Consider the following 26,235-nt stretch of genomic DNA (forward strand, 5'->3'; position numbering starts at 1 on the left):
CCCTATAGTGAAAATCTCTCCAAAAAAAAAAAAAAAGGAAAAAGGTTTTTTTTCCTATCTTGAGCTGTCGATAGGTTCATGTACCTACTATTTGAACAGAATCCTAACCTGTTTCCAGGCTTTAAGTTTTAAGCAAAGTTCCTTAGCATTTCAAATCTGCTTTTCTTGAAATTATCAGCTGAACTTGATTTTGAAAGTAGTTAGATTATTTAAGAAATTGTGTGATCAATAAAATGTGGGAGGAAAAAGAATATAAGACACCTGTAGACACCAGAGATAGTGTGAGAAGAGGGCAGAGTGTTAGAAACTAGAAATGGAAAATTATTGACAGTAACATGCATGACTAAGCCACTATGCAGTATATTCTGGATGGGAAATAAAATTTGTATGTTGTGACAATGCTTAGGGAATTAATGAAAATTAATTAATTTTAAAAAGTTTCAAAAAACACAAAAATGTTTTTTCTTGAAATTAAAAAAAAATGCATTAAAAATAGCTATTTGATGACTGCAGTAAGCTATATAGCCCAAGCTAGGTGCTACTTTATGGTATGTTCATTCTACTCACTGAGGTTTATGCCTAAAGTCAGACTTGTGTTCATGGATATGTATATATCAGCTGCACTTGTTATTGAAAATACTTAGATTAATTAAGATTTTTAGTGAATCAATAAAATGTGGGGGAGAAGACATAGAAAGCAACCATAAATACCAGAGACAGTGGGGAAAGAGGGGGGGAGATGGCAGAGGGTGAAAGATAGGGAATCAAGGATGAGAATAAAAGCAAAATATACAGGAAACAGGAAATGAAACATTATTTGTTGATGATAATATGTATGTTGATGTGCTTGGTTGAGACAATATACAGTGTACTCTGGACGGAAAATCTCATTTTGTATGCTGTAATTAAGTACAGTGAATGAATGTAAATAAATAAATTAAATTAAATTTAAAAAAATAAAAGGATAGGTTCTGTCTTAGGAGTGAGTTGAAAAGTTAAAACATATTCATTCCATCAACAGGGTTTATTCATTTTCTTGCTTTGCTAGCTTGCCTTACTTGAAACTGGTTAGGAAACTTTTTTTCATTTTTTTTTAAATTTCTTGTTCTTTTATACATTCAGTCACATTATTTAGCTTACGAAGTGAATATTCCAACTTAAGACATTTTTTGACTAATAATAACTGGATCCAACTCAAAGCCCATTCATTGATTTAAAGACATTTTGAGTTTATAAGCTTTTATGTCAATTTTTTTTCCCCCATGAGGTCAGCACAGGTAAAAATGATAATGTGAGATTTGGTTTCTTTTTTATGAACACGTATATTTGATTCCTATTTGTTGGTGAAAGCCTTGTTGGTTTTCATCTAATGAATACAGCCTTGAGCATTCATAATCACCAGAAAAGGACCTCAGTGTTAGATAAATATTTTACCCAATTGGTTTAGTAAATGCTTTGTTAATTGGCTGATTCACATTTCTATTCAAAGAACATCTTTAGATAAATGAAGCTTTTAAATAACACCCTCGGGAAACTCTTGGTAAACATACTGTGCCTTTTGCCATAAGGTTCTCAAAATATCTTAGAGAAATATTAAAAAGTAAACTTTCTTTAGATAAGTAGATTAGACCTGGCTGCAAAACTGTAACTCATCTTCTCCCTCAGGAATGACTGACTTAGAACAAGGCTATATAATTCGTTTCTGCTCTCTGCCCTACCAGGATAACTATTTAATTTCTGTTATCCTAAAACGTTGACCAGCGCAACATCTAACACGGAAGAGCAGCTCCAATTTCAAATGTTGCTTGTTCTAGGGGTTTCCATATTGTGGTAGAGTGAACTAACAGTGGCTTGTTTTATTCAGTGCTCGAGTAACTGGCGTCTATGACATGATGGGATGCATTCAGAGACGAGTGGATCATCTGACCAAACAGTGTTCAGCGCACAAGGAGTTCGCTTTTAAGAAACAGCAACTAACAGCTTCAGTGGAAGGTTACCTGAGGAAGGTAGTTTCAGAAAATGATACTTAAACTTCTAACTTGATGATAATAGAAGCTTTGGCAACTGCAGGTGTGGTGGGAGGATAGGGATGTCTCTCTCTTGGCTTGTGTTTCACATTAGATCCTATTATTGAATGAAACAGAGTTATAATTCACTATTGTTCACCAATCACCACTGCCCTAGGTAGTCAAAAATAGGCTTCTAATCTTATCTGCTCCCTCAGGCCTGAGCATACAATTACAAAGACAGTCCTTGCTTTGCACACAGGGTTGTGTTAACTGGAACTTTTATACAGTGGAAAGGTACTTCATTTGGTTCTCAGTATGGTTCTAACAGGCACAGGTTTTGGTTAACATGATACCATTCAGTAAGAAGACTGGAAGTAGATAAAGAGAGAGAGACACCAAAAACTGTGAGTTTTAGGCTTTTCCAGGAATTAATTGCTATTATTATACTTTATTGAACTGGACCAGGGTAAGGGACATGATTGATTGCCTGCATCCAAGAATATTTGTGAAAATCTTCTCTACAGAATCAGTACAATGACTTGATATGGGGAGTTTTAGTTCCTGTTTCCAAAGGAGAAATAAAATGAGGGCGCTACAGTTCAACTAAGTGTAATCTACTCATAGGTGAGACATATAGCAAAAACTAGTACTATGACTTTAATACTAATGAACCTTGCTCTACAAGCTGGGTCAATGACATTAATACTAATGAACCTTGCTCTTCAAGCTGGGTCTCAGATTTACAGTGATGCTTCTATTCAATACAATGGATTTACATACCTGAATTTACATAGAGTAGAATTAGTTGACTTTGGCAGAGATGACATTAAATAACAATGTCTCTATTTAAATTACTTCCCCACTTGTTATTAATCCAGAATCTTGGGGATCTGAACCTTGTTCTGATGCCTGGGTCCAGGGAGAGTCCAAATATGGTGGCAACTAGGTGCTACATTCCCTAGAGCTTGAGACTCAAGCTAATTTGATGGCGGTAGAATGCACAGTAAGAACTCAGCTGTTACTACTATTTGTCTTATTGTAAATGCAAGGCAAATTTGACCCTGAGGAGTACAGATTGTAATTAGAGCATGAGGTTGAGGGAAGTATCTTGAAGAGACCAGAATTGTTTAAGGGTCTTTATTTAGTGATTCATGTGTACTGAAGAGCAACTCTTAGGCCCAAGCTCACCAATTAAATAACTTAAATATGTCCCTGTGTTTTACTATCACATGTACAATGTTTGTCATTCCTCCAAACCCCTCCAAACCTACATATAACAGTCTAAAGGTTGATCTAATACCTATGCTCTGTACTTGGACTTCAAAATGTGCCTATAAATTGGGTCCCATTCAACTTACAGATAAATTCAACTCTGCCATTGTATTAGCAAGTGCATTATCCTTTGTATGTAACAAATGATAACTTCTTAGAGGATGTGAACGACTGCTCATATCTCATTGCTATTAATTAAAAAAAATATATTTTAAACATATGCCCTCCACTGATGGGTCACTATATTATCTCATACAAAGAGCAGCGTTATTAATTTAAATATAAAACTCTGAAATATCTAAAATTATTCTTAGATGATCATTTACATTCTATATTTTAAGTATAATGGGAATATATAGAGTAATATTTATCTTCCTTACATATGTGCATACATGTAGGCAAATACATACTACTAAGACTGCAATATATGCCTTAATTCCAAAAGGTGGAAACGTCAATTCAGAAAATCAGTGCGGTACTTTCCAATGCAGTGGATGTCAATTCTAGCCTTTCTGACTCAGAGAAGATTTTGGCTAAATATCTGGAACTAGGTATCCAAGCTAAGGTAATTACAATTATAATTATTATTATAGCTATGATTTTGTAATGTTTTTATTCTAAAACTATAAAGCTTAAACTTTGCTCCCTGAGGACTATAAATTGATATGTAGCAAATAATTATTTAAAAACATATATATTTTTTAATTATTTTGATTTATATGTGCATTTATTAGGGCATTTGCACTCACGGAGACTCAACATCATAGCACAGTATTAAATACTCATTTGGGCTACGCGCCAACTCTGCAGATGCTGCAGCAGTCAGCATCATGATTGGGTCTGGGCTCGTTGGCTGTTTGGCTGCATCCCAGCCAGGGCTAGGAGAGCAGCAAGATCCCACCTCCTGTGTCATTCTTTGAGGAAAACAAGTTCTTCTCAAGAAAGAAACCCTGAGCCTGTCAAAAACAATCCCTTAAGAAACCAAAGTTACCAGGTCGTTTTGATACACTGGAAGATTCCAATTTAGAGAAAGAACCACTAGAAAAATTTCCAGATGACGTTAATCCAGTCACCAAAGAAAAAGGTGGACCCAGGGGCCCAGAAACTACATGATATGAAATTGGGAACGAAAAGGACGCTGTATGGATTTTTAAATCATATCATAATCATTTCCTGAATATGTGCATCTGTGTTATTTTTTTCTTTATATTCTTTAAGTCATCTAATTTCTATAATGTGCCTGAAATATGCACATGATGGCTTTGAAAGAAAATATACTGCTTGGGGACCAGGAGTTAGCGTAATGGTTATGTCACTGAACCTCCATGTAGCTGACCTTGGTTCGTGTCCGGACCTGGTGGCTTAAACTCAGTCTGGGCGCATGTGCATGCATGCCCAAGATCCCAAGAGAAGAATGGAGAAGGGATTGCGGGTGGCTATCCCCCCTGGGGGATAATTTCTTGCTTTCTGTCTCTCTGTCTCTCTCTGTCTTTCTGGCAATCACACACGCTATAGCCTCTCAAAAAAAAAAAAAAAACCTCTCAAAAAATATATATTGCTATAAATTATGAAAAGCAAAATATATCCATATTGGCACAGATTAGCTTAAACTTAAATCCACTGGGGTATGTAATTTATGATTAGAGCTGCACACCTTTATTCCTTCACTTTTCAGTGATGCAAATAAAATTATTTTTTAGTGAAAAAAAGATACACATTTAGTTCCTTTTCCTTGACTGAGAGGTGTATATCATGATTGTCTGCATCAAAGCAGACAATTTTTTGGGTTATCAGAGATGGCAGGGTGAATGGTACTCAATGACTATGTGATTTTCTGGTAGAGCAAGTTACAAAAGAAATGACCAAAACAACATACATTATTGCAAAATTCTGAAAGGCAAATAAAACCACAACCATGTTTGCACACCCAACATTCAGAGAAAGAAAGTGCTCCACCCCACCACCCTGCACCTTTTTTCAGTTCCCTCCTAGGGACCAGGGTTCAAAGATTCCTGCTAGCCACTTCGAACTTGTACTGAAGTCTCTGTCTGCTCCAGCAGGGTTTAGGAAAGAGTCAAGTGCCTTTACCTGGCTTACTCAGGTTAGCAAGAAAAGCTCTGTCTTATAGTTTCAATAATGCTTTGTTCCTCCAAAAGTGAATGCATTGGAGGACAGGTACCTTAAGAGATGAGGTCTACTAGGCATAGTAAGCAGTGTTTATCTCATGGAGGCATCACCCTCAGAAATGGATTAATGCCATCCTGCAGTATGGGGTGAGTTCTAGCTCTTGGAAGAAGGGGTTAGTTCTCATGACAGTAGGTTGTGAGAAGGTAGGAAGATGCCTCTTCCTGCCTTCCAGAAAAAGAAGTCTCTTTTTCTGCACACGCCTGTTGATATTTCTGCTTCTGTTGACCATGTTGTGATATAGACCACAGATGCTGGCTCCATGCACTTGGACTTTCTAGTCATCAGAACTGTAAGTCAAATAAGCCTCTATTTTTTATAAATCACTGTCTCACATAGTTCAGTTAACAATATACTCATAGACTAAGATAGTCTGTCACTCTACTTCTCAGTAGAAGAGCTTTCTTAGCAGACAATGTGCCTACAAACATTTACTGAAGCACCAGTAAAAGCATTTTTTTAATTCATTAAAGTGCAACAAGTAAGTACATGGAAAAATGCACAGCATCACTAATCATCCGGGAAATGACAAATCCAAATCACAATGAGAGATCAACTCATTGTAATTAGAATGGCCATTGTAAAAATAAATAAATTTAAAAATCCCAAAGAATAACAATGTTGATGAGATTTTAAAGAAAGAAACTCTGGTGCACTGCTGGTGGGAATGTAAATTAGTACAGTCATTGTGGAAAAGAGTATGGAGGTCACTTGTGGAACTACAAATAAGCACTATCTTCTGATCTGGTAATCCTGTTACTGGGTATATATCCCATGGAAAAATCAGTTTGTTGAATCAGTTTGCATTCCCATGTTTATTGCAGCAATATTCACAGTAGGTAAGACATGGAATTACTCTAAATTCCCCAAAACTGATGAATGGATTTTTAAAAATGTATATACACAATAGAATATTATTCAGCTATAAAAAGTATGCAAAACTATCATTTGAGACAACATGGTTCTCTCTCAAGAAAATAATGCTTTGGGAAATAGACCAAGCACTGAAATACAATTATCACATGTTCTCAATAATTTTATTTTACAACAAATAGGTGGAGAGTCAAGTGGTGGATACTAAAAGAAAGGGGAGAAGGTTGAGGGGTATAGGGAGAACTTGGTTAACAAAAGAACAAATATATACGTGAAATGTGTTCTAGAGCACCATAGCACAGTAGAATAACTATAGGTGGTGACAATTTAATGTATACTTCAATATAGCTAGAAGAGAAGATTTTGAATGTTCACAAAGTAAAGATAAATATGTGAGACAGTGGATATATTTAGTTCCCTGATTTGATCATTACACATTGCATGTATACATGTATCTAAAAACCAGACCTGTGCCAGCAGGTGACATGCTGGTTAAGGCATTGGGTGCTCCCACATGGCCAACCATGGTTGGAGTACCAGACCTTGTGGATTGCTTTCTCACCATTCTTCTCTCTGTGTGTCTGTCTTTCTCTGGTCAAATGAAAACGATTGAATGAATAATAAAATTAAATAAATAATTCTTTAAAAAATAAAAAATGGGAACAAAAACCAGACCACACCAGAAATAGGTGCAACTAATATATGTTAATATAAAATTATAATTTAAAAAGGGCTTAAAATAAAACATATTTCTGAATTCGATTTAATTTCCTAATTTAAAAAAAAAATCTTAGAATGAGGAGAAGATTTTCTGGAGAGAAATTTCCCACTCCTGTCTTTCCCAAAGTAAGATCATGAAGGAGGGTTTGTGAATTAAAGTTACCTCATGCAGTGGACTACTTGGGAGACATATTAAACACAAGGAGGGAAGTAATTCCTCCTTGCTGCAAATGGAAATGAAGCTTTTTTGCTTTGTTTATGCTTTATTCCTAGTTTAGTCTCACATGAAATGTGCATGGCTCTTTCTATGGCAATTACATATGTAATGCCTTACAAGACTTGTCCTTTTAACCAGTGGCTAGAGCTCACTGCACTCAATGGACAACATAAGAGTACATTCTTAGGCAAGTCAAATTCACTGACGCTTTCGGTTGTTTAGCCCTGATATGTAACATTTCCTCTACAGACGCTTAACAGCCCTCTAGGTAGGTATTTAAATGACTGCATAATTGATGTCATTTTTTTGTAAATTAAAAACAAATGAACAAGTTTAGTAAATTTACCATCTCTTATGCACAAAATTAGTTTAAATATTTGCAAGAGCTATTGTTAATTTCATAAAGCAATTCTCATGTATAATTACTTTGTTTAAATTATTTAAAAGACTTCTACAGTGTTGTTTTACAAGTTTTTATGCCAAGCGATACTTTTTCTATTGGTGACACAGAAAATAAAATACTATAAATGAGAAGTACAGTTGATATAGCCAAAGAATAATTCAAGATGATTTTCATTTAAAAGTGCCTTTTTTTAAAAGTTTGGAAGTTATGCCTTTCTTTTATTGAGGAGATTCTTGGTATCAGTTCAATTAGCAATCATTATAGGTGGATGTGCAGAAGGTAATGAAGTGTGAGTGTTCATGATTCCCCTGTCAGCTTCTGACCTCCTGTGCTTTGTTTTCATAGGAGATATCCCATGAATTAGAAACAGCTACGAAAATCATGACAGAGGAAAATGAATCTGAACCTGATGAAGTTGCATTGCTTTCTTCTAAAGCTAAATGGCTACAAATAGAATTAAACATACTTGATCAAAGCATCGACTCCAGGTCACGGATCCTGCAAAGTTACGTGGCATTTCTGAAGTCATCAGAGGAGGTACAATACTGTGTCCTGACCTTCTTCAGAAAGGTGGCCTCTGCTCATTTTCTGCTTTCTATGGGGAGATAAGCTCTGTCCTGGATAGTTTCATGTGCTCTACCCCAGTGCATGTACTCAATTACAGGTCCTTTTTTGTTCAAGGCACCATATGAAGGTTGAATAAGTAAGTTTTTTGTTTGTTTGTTTGTTTTTTTAAATACAAATGTGAATGTGTAGATCTGTGCACAAATCATCAAGGTTGTTGTTTTGGAACACTCATATTTATAATATCCTCAACTAAGCATAGAGCAAAGCCAGTCATTTTCTAAGTCATGGATCTTTTTGAATACCTAAGCAATTCATGTGGTTCCTTTAAAATATACACAAACGGAAATTGCAGGCTACTGGGTTGAATTATGTGACTTTTAGCAAATTACCTCTTAGAGCTTGTGAGGCCTTATTTTGACAGGGTTATACTAGATAATCTCTGGTATTCCCTCTGTGACAACAGGATTCCATTACTCAAAGACCCAGTTTCTTTCTTTTCCTCCCTCCCTGACTCCTTCCCTTTCTTTCCTTTCCTTTCTTTTCCTTTCCTTTCCTTTCCTTTCCTTTCCTTTCCTTTCCTTTCCTTTCCTTTCCTTTTTTCCTTTTCTTTCTTTGAGAGAGACAAGCCCCCTGAATAGTGTCTCATGCTGCATACTTCCCCCTCAACCACCACCACCTTCCACTCCATCACCACAAAGCCTTTCAATCAGCCAGGATCATATCATGTGGATCAAAGTGTATAAGTCAACCTGGGATCCAAACCCCAATCTTCCATATGGCCTCCACACTGCACTACCCTGTATCCATAGCTGGCCCCAGTTTCTTGAAGATGGCCTCTTTAGTAATGGAAAAGTGTTGAGTTCCCCTCTCATTCATCCCTTGTCCCAGTGTACTACATGTGAATGCAGATCACTCTCCTATTCAAGGAGATTCATGCTGGCTTAGTGGGAGGAAGAGCCAGCAAGTTCCAGCAAGACTAAAGGCAACCCAAGTTAAATAGTGTGTTCAATTTCCATTTTCTCACCTCTGTCCTTCTAATGCCCTCACTCCCTGCCCCGCCACAACACTATCCTGTCAACACACATCCTCTGATCTGGTTTATGATATTCAAAGTTCTTACCGCTCTGGAGTCTAGTCCCTGGAAATCTCAGGTAACCACTGCTTCCTTTTCTACATATTAACTGCTTGTCATTTTTACTCTTCTTTGTTCTTGGCCCTGAAATCTCATGGTTTGGCAGAGGTCTTACAACTGATGAGGATTGGGAAGTATTTTTATTCAGGTTTGAAATGGCAGAGGAGCTCTAAACAGGTGCTTGCCTTCTACATCTACATTGCCAAAAATATGTCTTCTTGGCTTCCAGTTAAGCATCCACTTCCATGGCCTACTCTGGCCTTGAGGGCAAGTTGCCTCTCTAAGGCTAGAGTCTTAGCTTTGCAAACACCTCAGAAGCACTGTGTATCCATGCAGCCTTCCTACTTTCCCTAATCTGTTTTTTTCCTCTCTGGCAGTGCCTTCTATTCCTCTAATCTTGGAAATGCTCCTCATCTGTTACATGTTGCCCCCTCTGACTTTTTTCCTCAGCAGCTCATGGTTACTCATTTCCATTCCAGTCTCCATCCCCTCCACTCCCTGCCCTCTACCCTAACTAACGCTGCCAACTCCCAATAGTAGATCAGTCCAGCACTCTGTTTACTCAGCTTCCCTTTCCAAGCTTCCAGGTGCTCCTGCAGAAAATTATACAATTGTGTAGACTGGCACTCTTCTGAGTCCCCATGCTCCTTAGCTAACTCCATTCTGTAGCAGTTCCCAAGCATCTTACCCTAGTTTCCATCCTTAAATCTCAACCAACGTCTTTACCTTGTATGTCACTGAAAAACAGTGAGAACATTGACAGATTCACTCAAACTCCACTGGCTCTAATAAAGTGACCATACTCGGGTCCACCACAAATCAATATTCAGCCCCTTTCTTAAACTTCTAGATCTTTTAGAATCTACCTTCAGAAACCATCCTTTACTTTTAAAAATTTGCCTTTTTTCTTTTCTTCTTTCCTTTTGGTATACACTTAGGTCCAAATAGTCTTGTTCTATTTTTTTTTTTGAGAAGTTTTTTGTTTGTTTGTTTTGTTTTGTTTTGTTTTGTTTTGTTTTTGCTATAGGGCGCGTGCGCTCGCCAGACAGACAGAGAGAGACAGAGAGACAGAAAGCGAGAAATCACCCCCCCCCCAGTGGGGGTGGTCACGCTGCAATCCCTTCTCTTCCATTCTCCTCTTGGGATCTTGGGCACGCATGCACACGCACCCGGCATCAGTTTAAGCCACAGGGTCCAGAACGCGAACCGTGATCGACTGTGTGGGAGTCCAGCAACATAGCCATTATGCTAACTGTTGGTCCCCCATATATTCTTGTTCTAAGCAAGGCTACCATTCTGTCATTTTCCTTCTTTACACATGAGGACTCAGAGTGAGACGATAACATTGCTTCCTTCTGTTTGCTCACCGTTCTTAGTCCTCATCACACCCCAATTCTGTGTACTCTTTTTTTAACTCTTATCATTTGTCATCTCTTTACTCCATTGAAAATATTCATGTAAACTACCTACTGTTTGACAAATAAAATGGTGTTTCAGTCTTCATCCTGCTTAATATCTCTGTAGCATTATTTAACCTGGTTACCCACTTTCACCTTCTTTGACATTTTTTAAAGTTCTGCAAAAAGGATTATTTAACTTTATTTATTTTAATTTGACCATGGAGGGACAGAGTAATTAAGAGAGAGAGAGAGAGAGTAAGAAACCAAGCTTCCAGGTACAGTACTTGAACCTTGGTCACATGGGAGTCCAGTGCCCTTAACCACTATGCCACCTGCTGGTCCCAGACTTCTTTAAAAAAAATTATTGTGGTGTAATTTACATAGTACAAAATTCACCTATTTTATTATTCGGTGCCTTTTGGTATATTTATAGAGCATGTAAGCATCAGAGCATCTCAGTTTAAGTATGTGTCCATCATATTAAGAAGGGTTTGGTGCACGTTTTTAGTCAATCTTGGTTCCTATCCTTAGCCTCAAGCAAGCACTCACATGCTTTCTGTCTGTATACAGTCCTTTTTTTGGATATAAATGGAATCATTCTGTCTACTTCTTTATCTGTTCCTCTCCTTTTTCCTAACTTCTTTCTTTTTTCTTTTTTTTTCTGTTTATTTCCAAAGTATGGAGAGTCACAAAGTTCTTGCCTGTGCTCTCTCTTTTAGAACACTGTATCACATTTTTCACAATACTTACGTTCCTACCTATGGTTTCAATAGAGTAATAACTCAAAAGTGTTCCTCATCCTCAACTCTCCTGAGCTCCAGACCTGGACTTCCAATGACACACACACACAAACATAGACATAAACACACACACACACACATACACACACATTATGCATATATTATATAAATAATATATCTGTGTATATATGTATCCTTTTAAAATTATTATTTATGTACTTGTATTTCATTATTATTATTATATTTTTTACATTTAATCACTGTGCATCATTATAACATACAAAATGACTTTTCCCGATATATATATATTTAGGGAAATATATATATGTATCCTGTAAGCTCCTCAAACTTAACAAAACACAACTGCTACCTTTTCTTCAAACATGCTTCCCCCCCTGTATCTTGGCATTGGGTTAACTACTCGATCATTCTTTCAATAGTCTTATGTAGACACGTAAATATCTTTTCCAATAGCTTTCTCAGTAAGCATTCATTTTGTACCGGGCACTATACGTTTCATTCCTGATTTTATTTATTTGTTTATTTTTAAGCTAATGAGTATCCTTTATTTTTTTACTTATTAAGATTTGTTAAAGGGTGTGTGCACTCACTGAGAGAGATAGCGAGAGGGAACAGCTAGAATCCTGGCATGACTTTCAAGCCACCAGGTCTGAAACTCAAACCACAGTTGGCAATGTGGGAATCCAGTGCCTTAACCACCATACCACCTGCTGGCCACTCCTGATTTCTTCCAGTGCCTTAACCACCATACCACCTGCTTTCCACTCCTGATTTCATTTAATCCTTATAAACACCTTCGTACTTCAGTCACTCTTATCCCCATATCTTACAAATGAAAGAAACTAAGGCTCTGAGAAGGTATAGAGACATGCAAGATCAAGCAGCTAGTGGACTGTAAAGTTTAAATCCCAGTCCTCTTTCTTTTGTTTTTCCTATTTCAAAGTCCAATTTGTCCTGAGTCTCTCTTTTGAGCCAGCCTGAAAGATTATTGAACTGCTCTTCTCCATTTGCACCACTACCCCCTCATTAGAGACCCTCATCATCTTCTACCTAACTTTATAACATTGTCTTCTTCCTGTTCACTTTACCTTTTGTAATTCTTCCTTCACTTTTTCTTCCTTTCCATAGGGGGAAAAATAATTAATTTACCTGAAAAATAGACTAGTTGCAGGCTAGCCATGGTGGTGCAGTGGCAACACAGTGCTCCACAGCACTTGAGGCCACACGGGAAGGTCCCAGGATCACTTACTGAGGTCTCCCTGTAGGTACTGGGCACAGGCACGGCCATGATCCTGGCAGGCTGAGCCTGGGGGTAGATCTTGGCATGCTTGTCTCTCTCTTCGTCTCACTTGCTTTCTCTCTCTTTCCCATGGAGGAAATTTAAAAGAAAACAAAAAACTAGTGCAGATTCAAGGGAATTCTTATAATGACCTAATTCTTGTTTGCCTTCAAAGAGACTTTTTGAGTCACAGGAAAGGAAAATGAATTAAAGTTCGCATTCGGAGAACTGCACACAATTGCCCATCACATTGACACCCAGCCTAAAGTACATGACCCCACAGAAGCACAGAAGATTGTGTACTGACTCTGAGTCATAAGCAAATTATTATAACACAGGGACAAGTGTGCACACAATGTTACGAGCACACCAAGGAGAGACCAAAGCTCTACGTAGAGTAAATATCAAAGAGCTTCCCAAAGGAAGTGACATTTGACTATGTCTTGAGGAACTGTCAAGGGTAAGAGGGAATAGAAATGGATACGCAGGAGTGGGTAGTTCTTTTTCTCCCAGAACTATCTTTGGGTATTCAGGGAAATAAATGATTAATTCTTACTAGGGATTCTTGAAGGCTACATGGAGAAGGTAGCATTTTAACTAGTTCATGAAGAATTCATAGAAGAAAACTGAGGGAAGACCAATCTGAGCTAAGCTGAAGGAACACGTATCAGCAAAACTTTGAGGCATGTCTAAATGGAATATGGAAATGAGGGGACAACTCTTTCTAAGAGCCATTTGCAGGCTTTCCCATTAAGTTCATTTAATTAAGAAGGATGTTAGCATCCTTAAAATACAGTTTCTAACACTTGCCTGGAATTTCTTACCCAGTTTAGATTGCCTTCGGTAGCTACGAACTTTGAGTCGTGTGCTATCGGCCATTAAGTGTTATTCAAAATGCATGAAAACATGTGTTAAATAATCTATTCTTCCTACTTGACCTAATTACACCTTAATCTATAGTTCTACAGACACATTTGATTTTCTGTAAACTCCGCTCAAGAAGAGTGAGTTAAAGTAATCCAGTACTGCTTACATTGGTTCACAAATGAGAAAATATAATTCTAGGGAGGCAAAATGTGTCCTAATAAGATTAACTCATGGAAGCAGTTTAATATTAATCCTTATGCATAATGTTAGTAATTATTTGTACTTTTACTCTAGTTTATCGCTGATTGAAACTAAATTGGGACTTGCTAGTTATTAATAATCTTTCGCTGGCTTAGATTTCTTTCTTATTTGTGTTCTCTCTCTTCTCTCTCTCTCTCTCTATACACACACACACACACACACACACATATATAACTATAAAACCAAGCTTTAAATAGAATCATACTAGTCTTTGACATAAATTACCTCAGATTGCAAGACACAAATATGATTTTGGCTACAATAAGTAGTTCTTATGGGTAATAAAGCTGTCAGCTCAATTTAAGATCCAGTGGTAGTCCTGTTTGTCAACAATCTAAGTAGATTTTCTTGTCTTTTCAGTAAATTGACAATATTCAATAATTAGTTGAAGAGTTCTGAAGATATATTAATAGTTTCAAGTTAATTTTTATGTATTATAATATAGCTTTTATATAATCTAGTGTTTCTCTTTCTTTTTTTTTAATTTATTTTTTTAGTTTATTAGAAGGCATGTGTGCTTGCCAGAAACACAGAGAGAGAAAGAGAAAGTGAGAAAACGCCCCGCCTCCGTGGGAAAGGGTCACACACTACAATCCCCTCTCCTTCATCCCTCCCTCCTTTTTGGATTTGGGACATGCATACACATGCACATGGCATATTTTTCAAGCTTGCAGGTCTGGGACTCAAACAGCATGGTCTGCCATGTGGGATCCAGTAACCTTAACCATCGCTCAGTGTCTGGCCCCTAGTGTTCTTTTTTTCTTAAAAACTATTTGAGGGGCCAGCAGGTGGTGTGGTGGGTGCTGGATTCCCACATGGTCAACCATGGTTCAAGTCTCAGACCTGGTGGCTTGCTTTCTCACTTTCCTTCTCTCTTTCTCAGTCTTTCTCTCTTTGGTCAAATGAAAATAAAGAAATAAAGTTAAATAAGGTAATTATTTAAATTTTATATATATATATATATATATATTATATATATATATATATATATGTATGTATGTATATGTATTTACATTCTCTTTTTACATTCTCTTTTTGTAGGTAAAGGAACAGTGTCAGAGCCTAAAGGAATTTTATCAAACTGAAATCTCTCAGAAGAAAGAGGAGGATGCTAAAGTCAAAGATTGGCCTGACTCAGATGAGAAGCGGTGGCAGCTATTTTTAAAGAAGAGTTTTTTAACCCAAGACCTAGGGATTGAGCACCTTAATTTAATAAATATGGTGAGAATGACATTAAGTGAGTTCCTCCATCTGCAGGGATTACTTATTAAAGTCAAAAATCATAAATTCAAGAGCTCAGCTGTCTATAATCCACAATGCTGGCTCAGGTAGTCTTTTTAGCTTCACTCAGTCAAGTCATTCCTGAAGCCCAATGTTCCTATGCTTACCTGGTCCTAGAGCCCTTCTTAGTTTATAACATAATTATGAAGAAGAAAGACTGACTATGATCCAAAGGCAACATTGTTCTTATTACATAGATGCTTCAGAAATCCACCCAAAAGTTCTGATAGATGTTGAGAGCATATGGTGAAGTTCTTAAAAAACTTCCAATGGCTAAAGACAACTTCTGGGATGAATCGTGATTTCAAAGAATTTATTATTATAGCAGAACTTTTCATAATGAAACTCAAATTGCATTTAAAAATGAACCCTAAATTTTAGTTATCTTGAGTTACATATGCAAAATATTCTTTTTATTATTATTGTTTTTTCTTTATCTGCTTATTTATCGTGATTTTCAAGCCACCAAGTTCAGGATGCAAACTGTGGTCAATGATGTGAGAATCTAGCACCTACTGGTCTACATTTGTAAAATTTTCTAAGATCCTTGCATACACCTCTGGCCCATATAAAGTTCTCTATAGAATTCTTAAAAGATGGTTAATACAACCTCTCCTTCAATATCTCAAGCATCTTAATAATGTAACTTCTCATTTAATTGTTGGAAAATAATGGTGGCTAGAAAAAAAATGTTGTAAGGTTTTTGGGCCGTAGGGCCCATGCACTCATCAGAGAGACAGAGAGAGACAGTGAGAAGGGAAGGAAGAAATCACCCCTCAAGGGGATGGTCTCATCACAATCCCTTCTTCTCTATTCTCCTCCTGGGATTTTTGGGCACGTACACAAACATGTGTATCATGAGTTGAAACTGCTGAGTCCGGGACTTAAACCATGGCTGGCCATGTAGGAATCCAGCACCTTAACCACTACACCAGCTACTGGCCCTCCAAAATTTGTTTTGAAGATGAGCTGAGACCACAGTCATACATCACACCCAGTGTTTTTATTAAGACAGCGTTTTGCTATGTTCAAGGCCAACTTCAAATTCACGGTCATGCCTCAACCTCCAGGCTTGCTGGGATTACAGACACACTGCACCCACCTTTAGTTTGGATCAGGGATCAATCCCAGGCTTCTCATGTGGTTCCTACGTATGGGACACATTAATAGAATGCTGCCATGGCTGAACTGTAGAAAATAATTCAAAATTTTAAATAAATCTGTCTTTGTATGTGGTTCTAACCCTCTTTTGTTATATCAGGACAGAAAAAGGACTCATGTTTAGTTTCTCTAGCTAGTGAAAGTTTTCCCCACTTTAAAACAGTTGCTTTTCTGCAGTGAAACGTGTACATATCCTTTTTACCATTTATGTGGTAGCTATTACATGGTCTCTCTCCATCCAACCACCCATTCCCAGGATGCTGTGAGGGTTATCAAAATCACTCATGCAATGTAACCAAAAGTGAAATATGAGTGCACCACAGCGTACAATAAGATGGGCATTATTTTTTATTGATGAGACCTGTAATTATCTAATGGGAGTGAGTTCTCACTTTCCCTCTCACTGTCTCTGTCTCTCTCTCTCTCCAGCGAGTACATGTGCCCTAAAGCAAAAACCTCTTTAAAAAATTGATTGTTCTGTACAAACTCAATTTTTTAGTCAGTGTCCTTAGAAGATCACCTGTGTGCTTGAAGCCCTCCAAATTGTCTGCCCAAAGCTCTATGTGTCCCTGTTTTTGGAAAGCCTCGATTGTTAGTTCCCAATGGCCTGTCAGAGCACAGAATTGGGAATTGCTCCTGGTGTAAAAGTGGTGATGGGCGAGCTCATCACTGCCAGGATCTTACCTCTCTGGAACTTTAGCCTGTCTGGATCTCGTCACAGCAGCCCTCTGCCGCCTTCTAATACATGCTTTCTTCTTTTTCTCCAGCTTTTCTGGTTGTTCTAAACAGCAGCACTACTCTGCCGTGGGCTACTCTATCCTATCCTGTAGTTTTTCATTACTTACTTTGAATATTTAAGATAGTACAGTCACATTTTTATGTGTGTGTGTGTGTGTGTGTTTTGGAGAGGTTTTCCCTATAGGGCGCGTGCGCTTGCCAGACAGACAGAGAGAGACAGAGACAGAAAGCAAGAAATCACCCCCAAGGGGGATGGCCATGCCGCAATCCCATCTCCATTCTCCTCTTGGGTTCTTGGGCACACACGCACATGTGCCCGGTGTGAGTTTTAAGCCACCGGGTCCGGGATGCAAACTGCAGTCAACTACGTGGGAGTCCAGCGACGTGGCCATTACGCTAACTGCTGGTTCCCAGATTTTTATGTTTTAAAGTATGCAACAGAAACTCATATCAAATCATACTCTGTATCTATTTCTAGACTCCCATGTATTATCATAATACCCAAATGATCATTTAGAGTTTTCAGAATAGTGTGCATTTTACTACTATGCCTGGATAGTCTTTTATCTTGATATCATACACATGATTATTTTAAACCAAGGATTTTTACCCCTGCCGTGTGATAAAAGTTCCTCCTCATGGATAAAAATTGAAGTCCACATAAAAGTTAGTTTTATTGATTGAGTGACATTCTGAGATACGAAATTGTCAGCAAAGTAAGTAAAACATATTTTGTAAAGTTTGATTTCATTTTTTTTCTTCCCTGAGTGAGAAAGAGAGAGAGGCACCCTCATTAGGATCTTCACACCATGATCCATCCCCAGCATCACCAGTCCTGGGCCAAGAGCCTGTGCATGTTCCACGTGGTGAAGGAGAAGTCTGGGCATGAGTTCAGAACCTTCCAGTGTGGATCACCCTTACAGAGGGTTGTGTTACCACTGTGGCAAAACACTGTCAACAAAACATAGTTTTGATTCTCTTTATATTTTGGGGACCTTTAGGTTTTAAAGCAAACATTATTGTTGAAATGCGGTAGCCAGTTGGTTGGTAAGAAGGAAGATTCCCAGTTGGCATATTCAGCTGAATGTTCTGGTCTTGACTGGGGTGCTGTGGCTCATATATTCAAGATTAAAAGTGAAGACTTTTCAGTTCATCTAAAAATAATCAAGATCAGAGAAATTGATTCAGACCAGAATTCTTACAGACATCTTAATGAAAAGCCAGCAATTTATAGGGATGAATACCAAGCATGCTGTCTGGGATACTGCCTCCCTGTTATTAAGGTACCTGGAAAGCAAGGCTGAAGAAGGCCATTCTTTGTGCACACATCTAAATAGAAAATGGCTAATTTAATGGCCCATTTAAACTGACTGATGGCAAAACTTTCCACGTCCTGTGCAGAAGTAAAATGAGGACTGTGTTTACTAACAAGACCTCAGGCAAATTATTTCATGTTAGGAGAAGCCAAAATGCTTAAGTCTGCCAAATGCATATCGCTTTCTTCACTCCTGCTAGCTAGACAGCAAATCCTTCTCTCAGCCTCCCTTTTGTAGACCTTGCCGAGACCACCTTACCCTTCTGGTAGTAGTAGTCATCGATAGCTGCAATTTCTGAGTTTATGCTAAATTTATAACATTTATAGTTTATACTATCTGAAAGATAACAACACATGAATAATATGTGCATTATACCTTAGCTTTATTTATAGCACAGGTACCAAATATAATTTGGAGTGGGTCTTACTGTAATTTTCTAATATCTTTCATAATATATTGCATCTTTGTACTCATAATTACAGAATATATCACTTTGTTACTAGATCTCTAAATTCATGGGGAAAATTTTCATTTAGAATCTGTAAGTTTATATATATATATATATATATACACACATATATATCATTAATAGTAATTTTGTAGTGTCTAAAATAATATTAAAAATATTTGTACAATATCAGCATCATTTAAAATAATGAACATATAATGTGTCCTGTATCTGAAATACCCTTTTAGGCATTTATGGCACTCTCTTTCTAGCTACAACCTAAACCATCCCTTGACTTTTAGATATCTAACTAAGACTATGATGGTAGAAACCTATTAGAAATATGGGAATTTATGGGAAAAGGCTAATCATTAACATAAAGAGGCTAACCATCAACATAAAAAATTGTTTCGAGTCAGCTCATGGCATGGTGACTAAGACAGAGATCCCACATGACTGAATACATGATTCAAGTCCTGAAAATACACAGTGTATTTGTGTGTGTCCAAATTCCTGAAAGGAAGAATGGAGAAGGGATTGTGGTGGGGCCATCCCCCGAGGGTGAGAGGACAGCAGTGTTTCTCACTTTTTCCTTCTCTCTCCCTTGAGCAAGCACATGTGCTCTCTAGCAAATTAAACACACACACACACACCGAATTGTTTGCCAAACAAATATTTTTCTGCATTAAAAAAATATATTTATACAGAAGGCCAGCAGGTGGTGTGGCGTTTAAGACACTACATGGCCAACCATGGTTTGGAGCCTGGACCTGGTGGCTTAACAATCACACCGTACACATGTGCATACATGCCCAAGATCTCAGGAAGAGAATGAAGAGGGGATTGCGGAGTGGCCATCATCCCGGGGTGGGGGTAATTTCTCCCTTTTCCTCTCACCATCTCTGTCTCTTTCAGGTGAGCACATACACTCTAAGGCAAAAATCTCCCCCATCTTCAAAAAAAAAAGCAGTAGTTAAAGGACATTAGCCAGAACATAAGAAAGTTAGAAAGTGGAGTATTTGAATGTAGATATAATACTTTTGGAGCACAGCAGAGTTACAAATATAGAGATACACATTTCAGTTCACACAAAATGGAGGAACTTGGGGAACTGCAAGGGCAATTTAAAACAATTATAATATATACAATGGGATTTTTTAAAAATGAGGCCTAGAATAATCAGTCCCCTAATACGAGATTTTGACATATTCAAATGAGTGTGTTCAAATAAAATGCAAAAATTATGTATTAAAATTTTCTTACTTAAAAATTTCTATATCCCAGTACTCATTAAATCAGCCTTCAAATTCCAGTAAATAACTAGACCATAGGTGGAAACTCAAATTCCACTTGAATCTTAAGGAGCTCAGGACCTGATAATGACTATGGGTTCTCAGAGTCCAGCTGTCCCTCTACACGAGGAATTCAGGGTGTCAGAGCTATGCTCTGCTTTGGCTGCGAGAAAAGTGTTTGTTTCCTAAAATAGTTGTATGCAAAAAAATTATATACCTTAGGAGAGGAATGCCATTATATGAATTATTACTTTAACAGGCAAAAGAGAACGAGATACTAAATGTGAAAAATGAAATGCTCATTATGGAGAACACTCTGGAAAACCAGAAGGCTGAAAGGGAAGAACTTAGTTGCCTTCGGCTGGCATGGCAACTTAAAGCCACTGGAAACAAGCCCGTGAGACAACAGTGGGCAGCATTCAAAGAGAGACTTAAAAAGGTAAGGAGACAGGCACAGAATGCTATTCAGCCAGAAAAAGGAACAAAATTCTGATACATACTGCAACATGAATGAATCTTGAAAACTTTAAGCTAGTGAGATATGCCGGACACAAAAGGATAAATATTGTGTGATTCTACTTCATGGGGCAACCGTAGTCAAACTCATAGAGACAGAAAGCAGAATAGAGGATACCAGGGGTTGAAGGAAGGGAGGGGGAGATGGAATAGAGTCAACAGGTGTATAATTTCTGTTTGGAATAATGAAAAATTCTGCAGATGGACATTGGTGACAGTTGCTTCACAAAGTGAATGTGTTAATGCCATTGGACTGTGTACTTAAAAATGGTAAGAACAGGGCCAGCAGCTGGCGTGAATCCCATATGGCTGACTTTGTGATTTGAGTCCTGGCCCCAACGGCTTGAAACATATCCCAGGCACTTGTGCGTTCCCAAAAATCTCAAGTGAAGAATGGAGGAGAAGGGATTGCCACATGGCCATCCTCCTTTGGAAGGTGATTTCTCACTTTCCTTCTCTGTCTCTCTCTACAGTGTACATTCTCTGTCACAAAAACCTAAAAAAAAAAAAAAAGAATGGTGAATTTCATTATCATTTTTTTGTGTGTGGGGGGGGTAGAGGTTTTTGCGTTAGGGAGCATGCGCTCACTCACCAGACAGAGAGAAAGATAGTGAGAAGGAAAGCAAGAAATCCCTCCTCATGGGGATGGCCATGCTGCAACTCTGTCTCCTCCATTCACCTCCTGGGATCCTGGGCATACATACAAACATGCCAGGAGTGTGTTTCAAGTCATCGGGTCCGTGACTCTAACCAAGGTTGACCATGTGGGAGTTTAGCAACATAACCACTACTCCACCCGTTGGACCCAATTATCAATATTTTGCCACACACAAAAATAAGGTTACAGAAACCAAGGGCCTATACTTTTATTCTTTGGTGGCTTGCGACCATAAGCTTTCTTGATGTTGTTTGTGTTTTCATGAGAACTGAAAGTTTGATGACAATCTATTAGAAAACTCATCACATATTGCTGTGAGTGTCAAAGTAAAGATATGCCTAACTATCCAAAGTTTATTCCAGACTACTCACAACTCAAAACTTCTTCAAGAGGTACTAATGCCTGTGTCTGTACTTGACCTTGGAGGGAGCCTCCAGACCATTTTAGAGCTACAAAAAAAATGGAATGAAATGAAGCCTCAATTCCAGGTAAAGAATGGATTAATGGATTTGGGTGAATGAAAAAAAATTAAAAACTGGTTGCAGTTTACGTAATTATTATTATTTGTCATAGGGCACATGCAAGAGAGAGACAGTGAGAGGAAAAGTGAGAAATCACCCTCTTTTGGGGGAATGGGCATGCCACAATCCCTTCTCCATTCTCTTCCTGGGATTTTAGGCACACATGTACACACGTGGCTTGATTCTCAAGCTGCTAGGTCCAGTACTTTAATCCGCCAGCCTTGTGAGTCTAGTGTCTTAACCATCACGCCACCTGTTGGCCACTTACCTAATAAATTGTAACAGACTCGTGGATTTCTGTGTTTTATACAAAAGCACTATTAGTCTAAAAGTCCACCATGAAGCCTTTTTTGTTTTTATAGTTTTTGTGCACTCTTTTGTATTTGATAATGCACAAAGTGTTTTAAATATATTAGGTCATTGAAAAAGGCATGATTTATTTTTCTATGCAAAAATGCATCATGACTTTCATGAAGACCCAATATTTTTACCCAGATCATTTTAATTTGCATTATTAATTAAATTATTACTGTATTTGCCATGTAATCACTGTAATTATTTTCACAAGAAGTATAGATACGTTTTGACTTGAGACAATTTGGGGCCCCATCCCATGGCTTGATGATTAAGGGTGCCAGGTCCCACAGAGCTGGCTTCAGCTTGAGACCTGGACTTGGCAGCTTGAAAAATATACCAGGTGCATATCTCTGATGCACCAAATCCTGATAGGATGGGGGAAGGGAGGAGAAGGAATTGCAGCGTGAACATGCCCCATTGGGGGTACATTCTCTCTCTCCTTTCCCCTCTCCCTTTCTCTGCCTCTCAATTTCTCTATAGTGAGCACATGTACTCTCACATTAAAACAAAAAAAGAGAGAGACAGAGAGATAGAGAGACATCTCAGAAACAAGGATGGGCAGCCTTTACTCCAGAGGTTCTATGGTCCTCATCTCTGATATTCACCACTGTGATGTTACTGTCCCTTCCCATTGGCACCCCAGGCTGCTACCCCCATCCTAGGAACTGTGCTGTATTCTCCGTTCGCCCTCTCAGAAAGTCCTCAGGATATGAGAGAAAAAACCATGAGTCATGTTCTTGGCCACAGGCTGTTGACACATTCTGTGTTCCCCTATCTCTTGCCTCTCCTAAGCTGGATACAGCTGCCAGAAATGGTTTCTAGTCACATTGTCCTCTAGCCTGAATTCTTTTTCTTTGCTGTAAAATTAAGATACTTATGTTTCCAACTGTCACTACTTCATATGTTAGCTTTGAAGAATGCCAGAATCATAAAATTAAAGATTCTTGTGGAATAGTAGTTTCCTTTAAGACACAACTGATGTGGAAGGTAACCTTGATCACTGCAAGCACATGTCCACGCTCACACGCCATTGCGACCCACAGCAAACTCCTGTGCAATTCTCGTGGACGTGGCTAGCCTGTACTAGGTTCTCTGACACACCCTCTTGGGTTCTTGCTCTACCCTGTGTTGTATGCTTGCTTATATTTGTGTGCACGTATGTGGGTAGGAAGTTCCTCCAAATCGAAAAAAATTGCCAAGTTTATTTAGTTCTGTCACTGTGATGTGCTTAGAGTTGATGCCCACATCCTTGATTTGAACTTGAAGACCCTCTTAAGACACTCTTCTAAAAATTACCTCCTTAGCCTAAATTATCTTCATTATTTTTTCCTTTGGTATAACAGCCATTCCTGAAATTACAGTAGTATCCACCATTTGCAAGTTCTGTCGCAAAATTTGGATTCCTGTAAGGGTACCTGAGCAGTGCTGGCTCAGAGGAAATGCAGCTTGTGCCTCCTTATATGTGGCGGCTATTTGTGGATTATGGGAGGACTGTTTTGCACAGCATTAGCTACTGTGCGGTACAGTTCAGCTGATGGTTCTTTCTGATTCTTCTTTTATCACAAAGCACAAGTAATTTCCTGATATGGTTTTCCACTCATCTTCTCTTGGTGTCTTTACCATACCACATGATTAGGGGCTGTATTAAAGTCCAGAAATGATCATGCAGCTTCATAAAATACCTAAAATACATTTACTTAACAGATTACTGGAATATTTGCCCCAGAAATATGTGACTTTGCATTTCGCCATCTGGCTCTGAAAAACACTTTTTTCATTTCTCATATATAAATGTATTACATATATAAATATATTATATTACAATATATATAATGTATTATACTATAACATGTATTAATTATATATTATAAATGTAATATATTATATTATTGTTTATAATTCATAAAAATATTTACTTATGATATATAATTAAATATTATATATACATATATATAAAATTTCTGAGATGAGGATGGAACAATATTTCCCCAACATCATGTGCAATGCCCAGATTTTGGGAATGGAGAAGGCTCATAGTAAGTATTTATTGAAAACTGAGAGAATGATTCATGATTTAAATCTCCATATTGTCAGTTAAAGTAAGATTTCTAAAAGTTGGATTTCTTTCATTGCCTTCAATGTTTTAGCAACTGAATGATGAGGTTCAGTATATTATTAAAGAATCAGAAGAATTAAGCAGCAAAGGAGCCTCTGTGAAAGAGAAGTCTCAACAACTGAAAGACCTTCTTTTTCTCCATCAAAAGCAGAAAGAGAGAATTCAAGATTATGAGGATATCCTATACAAGACAGTCCAATTCTACCAAGTCAGGGAGGAGGTAAAACTTACAATGGATGCTTGAAAGAGCCTGCTATTTAAAAGCCAGTTGCTTATGCTGGTATTAGACGCTTACACAATCTGGCCCCTAATTTATCTCTCGCTTTGCCCCATCATGCCTTATGTTCCAGCCGAGCTGAGCTCCTCTGTCTCTCAGAGATGGCGCAGACATCCCTATGCCCACACCTCGACTCTCGGGCTGTTGTTACCCAGCAGGTCTTTCTCTGGTCTGTCGTCTCAACCCTACCCCCTTCCAACAATCTCTGCTCGGAGTGATTTGTCTCACTTCTAAATATCCAGAGCTCTCCTTGTTTTTTCCACAATCTGGCATTTTTAGCATTGTAACTGTTACTTTTTGATAAATAGATTTGTTTGGTTGTTGTTGTTGCTGTTTTTCCCCTCCCTCAAAGTGTAAACTCTTTTGAGGTCAGGAACCAGCTTCAATATTTTTTGTCTCTCAAGTACCTACATCATGAACTGCCTATTAATCATTTATTTGTGGGTTGCTTTTTTTATATATAAATGGTATAATTATTATCCTCTGTTACCACAAAATGGAAATGTACTGCTATCCTTTTTAAGTAAGCTCTGAATGTATTCAGGTCATAGGCCTATCTCTTACTAAGATTTCAGGCTATGACTGAAAAGAATTTCCATCTTGAATAGAGCTGACAATGTTAGCTGCTCCATTTCACCCTATTGGTTTTGCAACATTGTTACCTGTATTTGAATATAACAGTAATAATTATGAATGGGCTTGGTGACATTTCAACCACCTAGTAAGATATGTTATAGAAAATAGCCTTAAAAAAAAAAAAAAACTATCTTCAGGAGAAATCCATATTAATTGTCAATGCCTGAAATTCTAGCTGGGACGTCTCATCAAATCCAGAGAAATGGAGTTTACGGAGGAGCCAGAGGAACTGGGTGATGCTCAGGGTATCCAGATTTACCTCAGCCGCTCTCAAGAAAAGCAGGCACACATAAATCGTCTCTGTACACTGGCCCTTTCCCTAGGAGTGGATATCATCTCTTCAGTGCAGCGGCCTGTAAGCACCCTAGAACACCATTGTGTATTCTAATTCTAGCTGAGGTTTTGGCTATAAGACAAAAGAAAGCAAAATGTTTAGTATATGTTAAATTTTAAAGTATGTTGAACTATTGGGATAATCTGTAGAGAGTTTCTACCAGCTATAATAAAATTTAAAAACTTAAAGATATGGCACAAAGAGGTGTGGTATTATCTATTGAAGATATTTCATAGTTTTATCAACAGTACTAGGGAGAAATGTTCACCTGTTGAAATATCCAGTTTGTAAGACAAATAATAATGTGATTGAATGTATGGAAGAAAATGAAATGAAAAAAAATTTAATAAAAAAATAAAAGAAAAAAAAAAGAAAAACTAAAAAAACACAAAAACTTAAAGATACTCTGACACCCTGGCCTAATGATTAAGGGAGCCTGGTCCCACATAGCCTACCATGGTTTGAATTCCATTAGCTTGAAAAGTACATTGAGCTGGGACCAGCAGTTAGCATAATGGTTATGTCGCTGAACTCCCATGTAGTTGACCACTGTCCAAGTCTCGGACCCGGTGACTTAAATTCACGGCGGGAGCATGTGCATGTGTGCCCAAGGGGCCGAGAGGAGAATGGCGGAGGAGG

The 26,235-nt window shown here is 37.9% G+C and overlaps 1 protein-coding gene and 1 pseudogene across 6 annotated transcripts in view; both read left to right on the forward strand.

The window, feature by feature from the left end:
* Nucleotides 1-26,235, forward strand: part of CCDC141 (coiled-coil domain containing 141) — a 239,919-nt gene that overhangs the window by 171,147 nt on the left and 42,537 nt on the right. For all 6 annotated transcript variants that reach the window (XM_006151644.3, XM_027773111.1, XM_027773114.1 and 3 more), the window contains 8 exons: nucleotides 1,865-2,006; nucleotides 3,727-3,846; nucleotides 8,024-8,215; nucleotides 14,987-15,166; nucleotides 20,441-20,620; nucleotides 21,718-21,843; nucleotides 24,381-24,569; nucleotides 25,438-25,617. In XM_006151644.3, coding sequence (XP_006151706.1) covers nucleotides 1,865-2,006; nucleotides 3,727-3,846; nucleotides 8,024-8,215; nucleotides 14,987-15,166; nucleotides 20,441-20,620; nucleotides 21,718-21,843; nucleotides 24,381-24,569; nucleotides 25,438-25,617 — 1,309 coding nt within the window. The remainder of the gene's footprint in view (nucleotides 1-1,864; nucleotides 2,007-3,726; nucleotides 3,847-8,023; nucleotides 8,216-14,986; nucleotides 15,167-20,440; nucleotides 20,621-21,717; nucleotides 21,844-24,380; nucleotides 24,570-25,437; nucleotides 25,618-26,235) is intronic.
* LOC102478310 (succinate dehydrogenase assembly factor 4, mitochondrial pseudogene) lies at nucleotides 3,877-4,435 on the forward strand (annotated as a pseudogene).

Source organism: Tupaia chinensis, unplaced genomic scaffold, assembly GCF_000334495.1.
Source record: "Tupaia chinensis unplaced genomic scaffold, TupChi_1.0 Scaffold000322_1, whole genome shotgun sequence".
Lineage (NCBI taxonomy): Eukaryota > Metazoa > Chordata > Mammalia > Scandentia > Tupaiidae > Tupaia > Tupaia belangeri.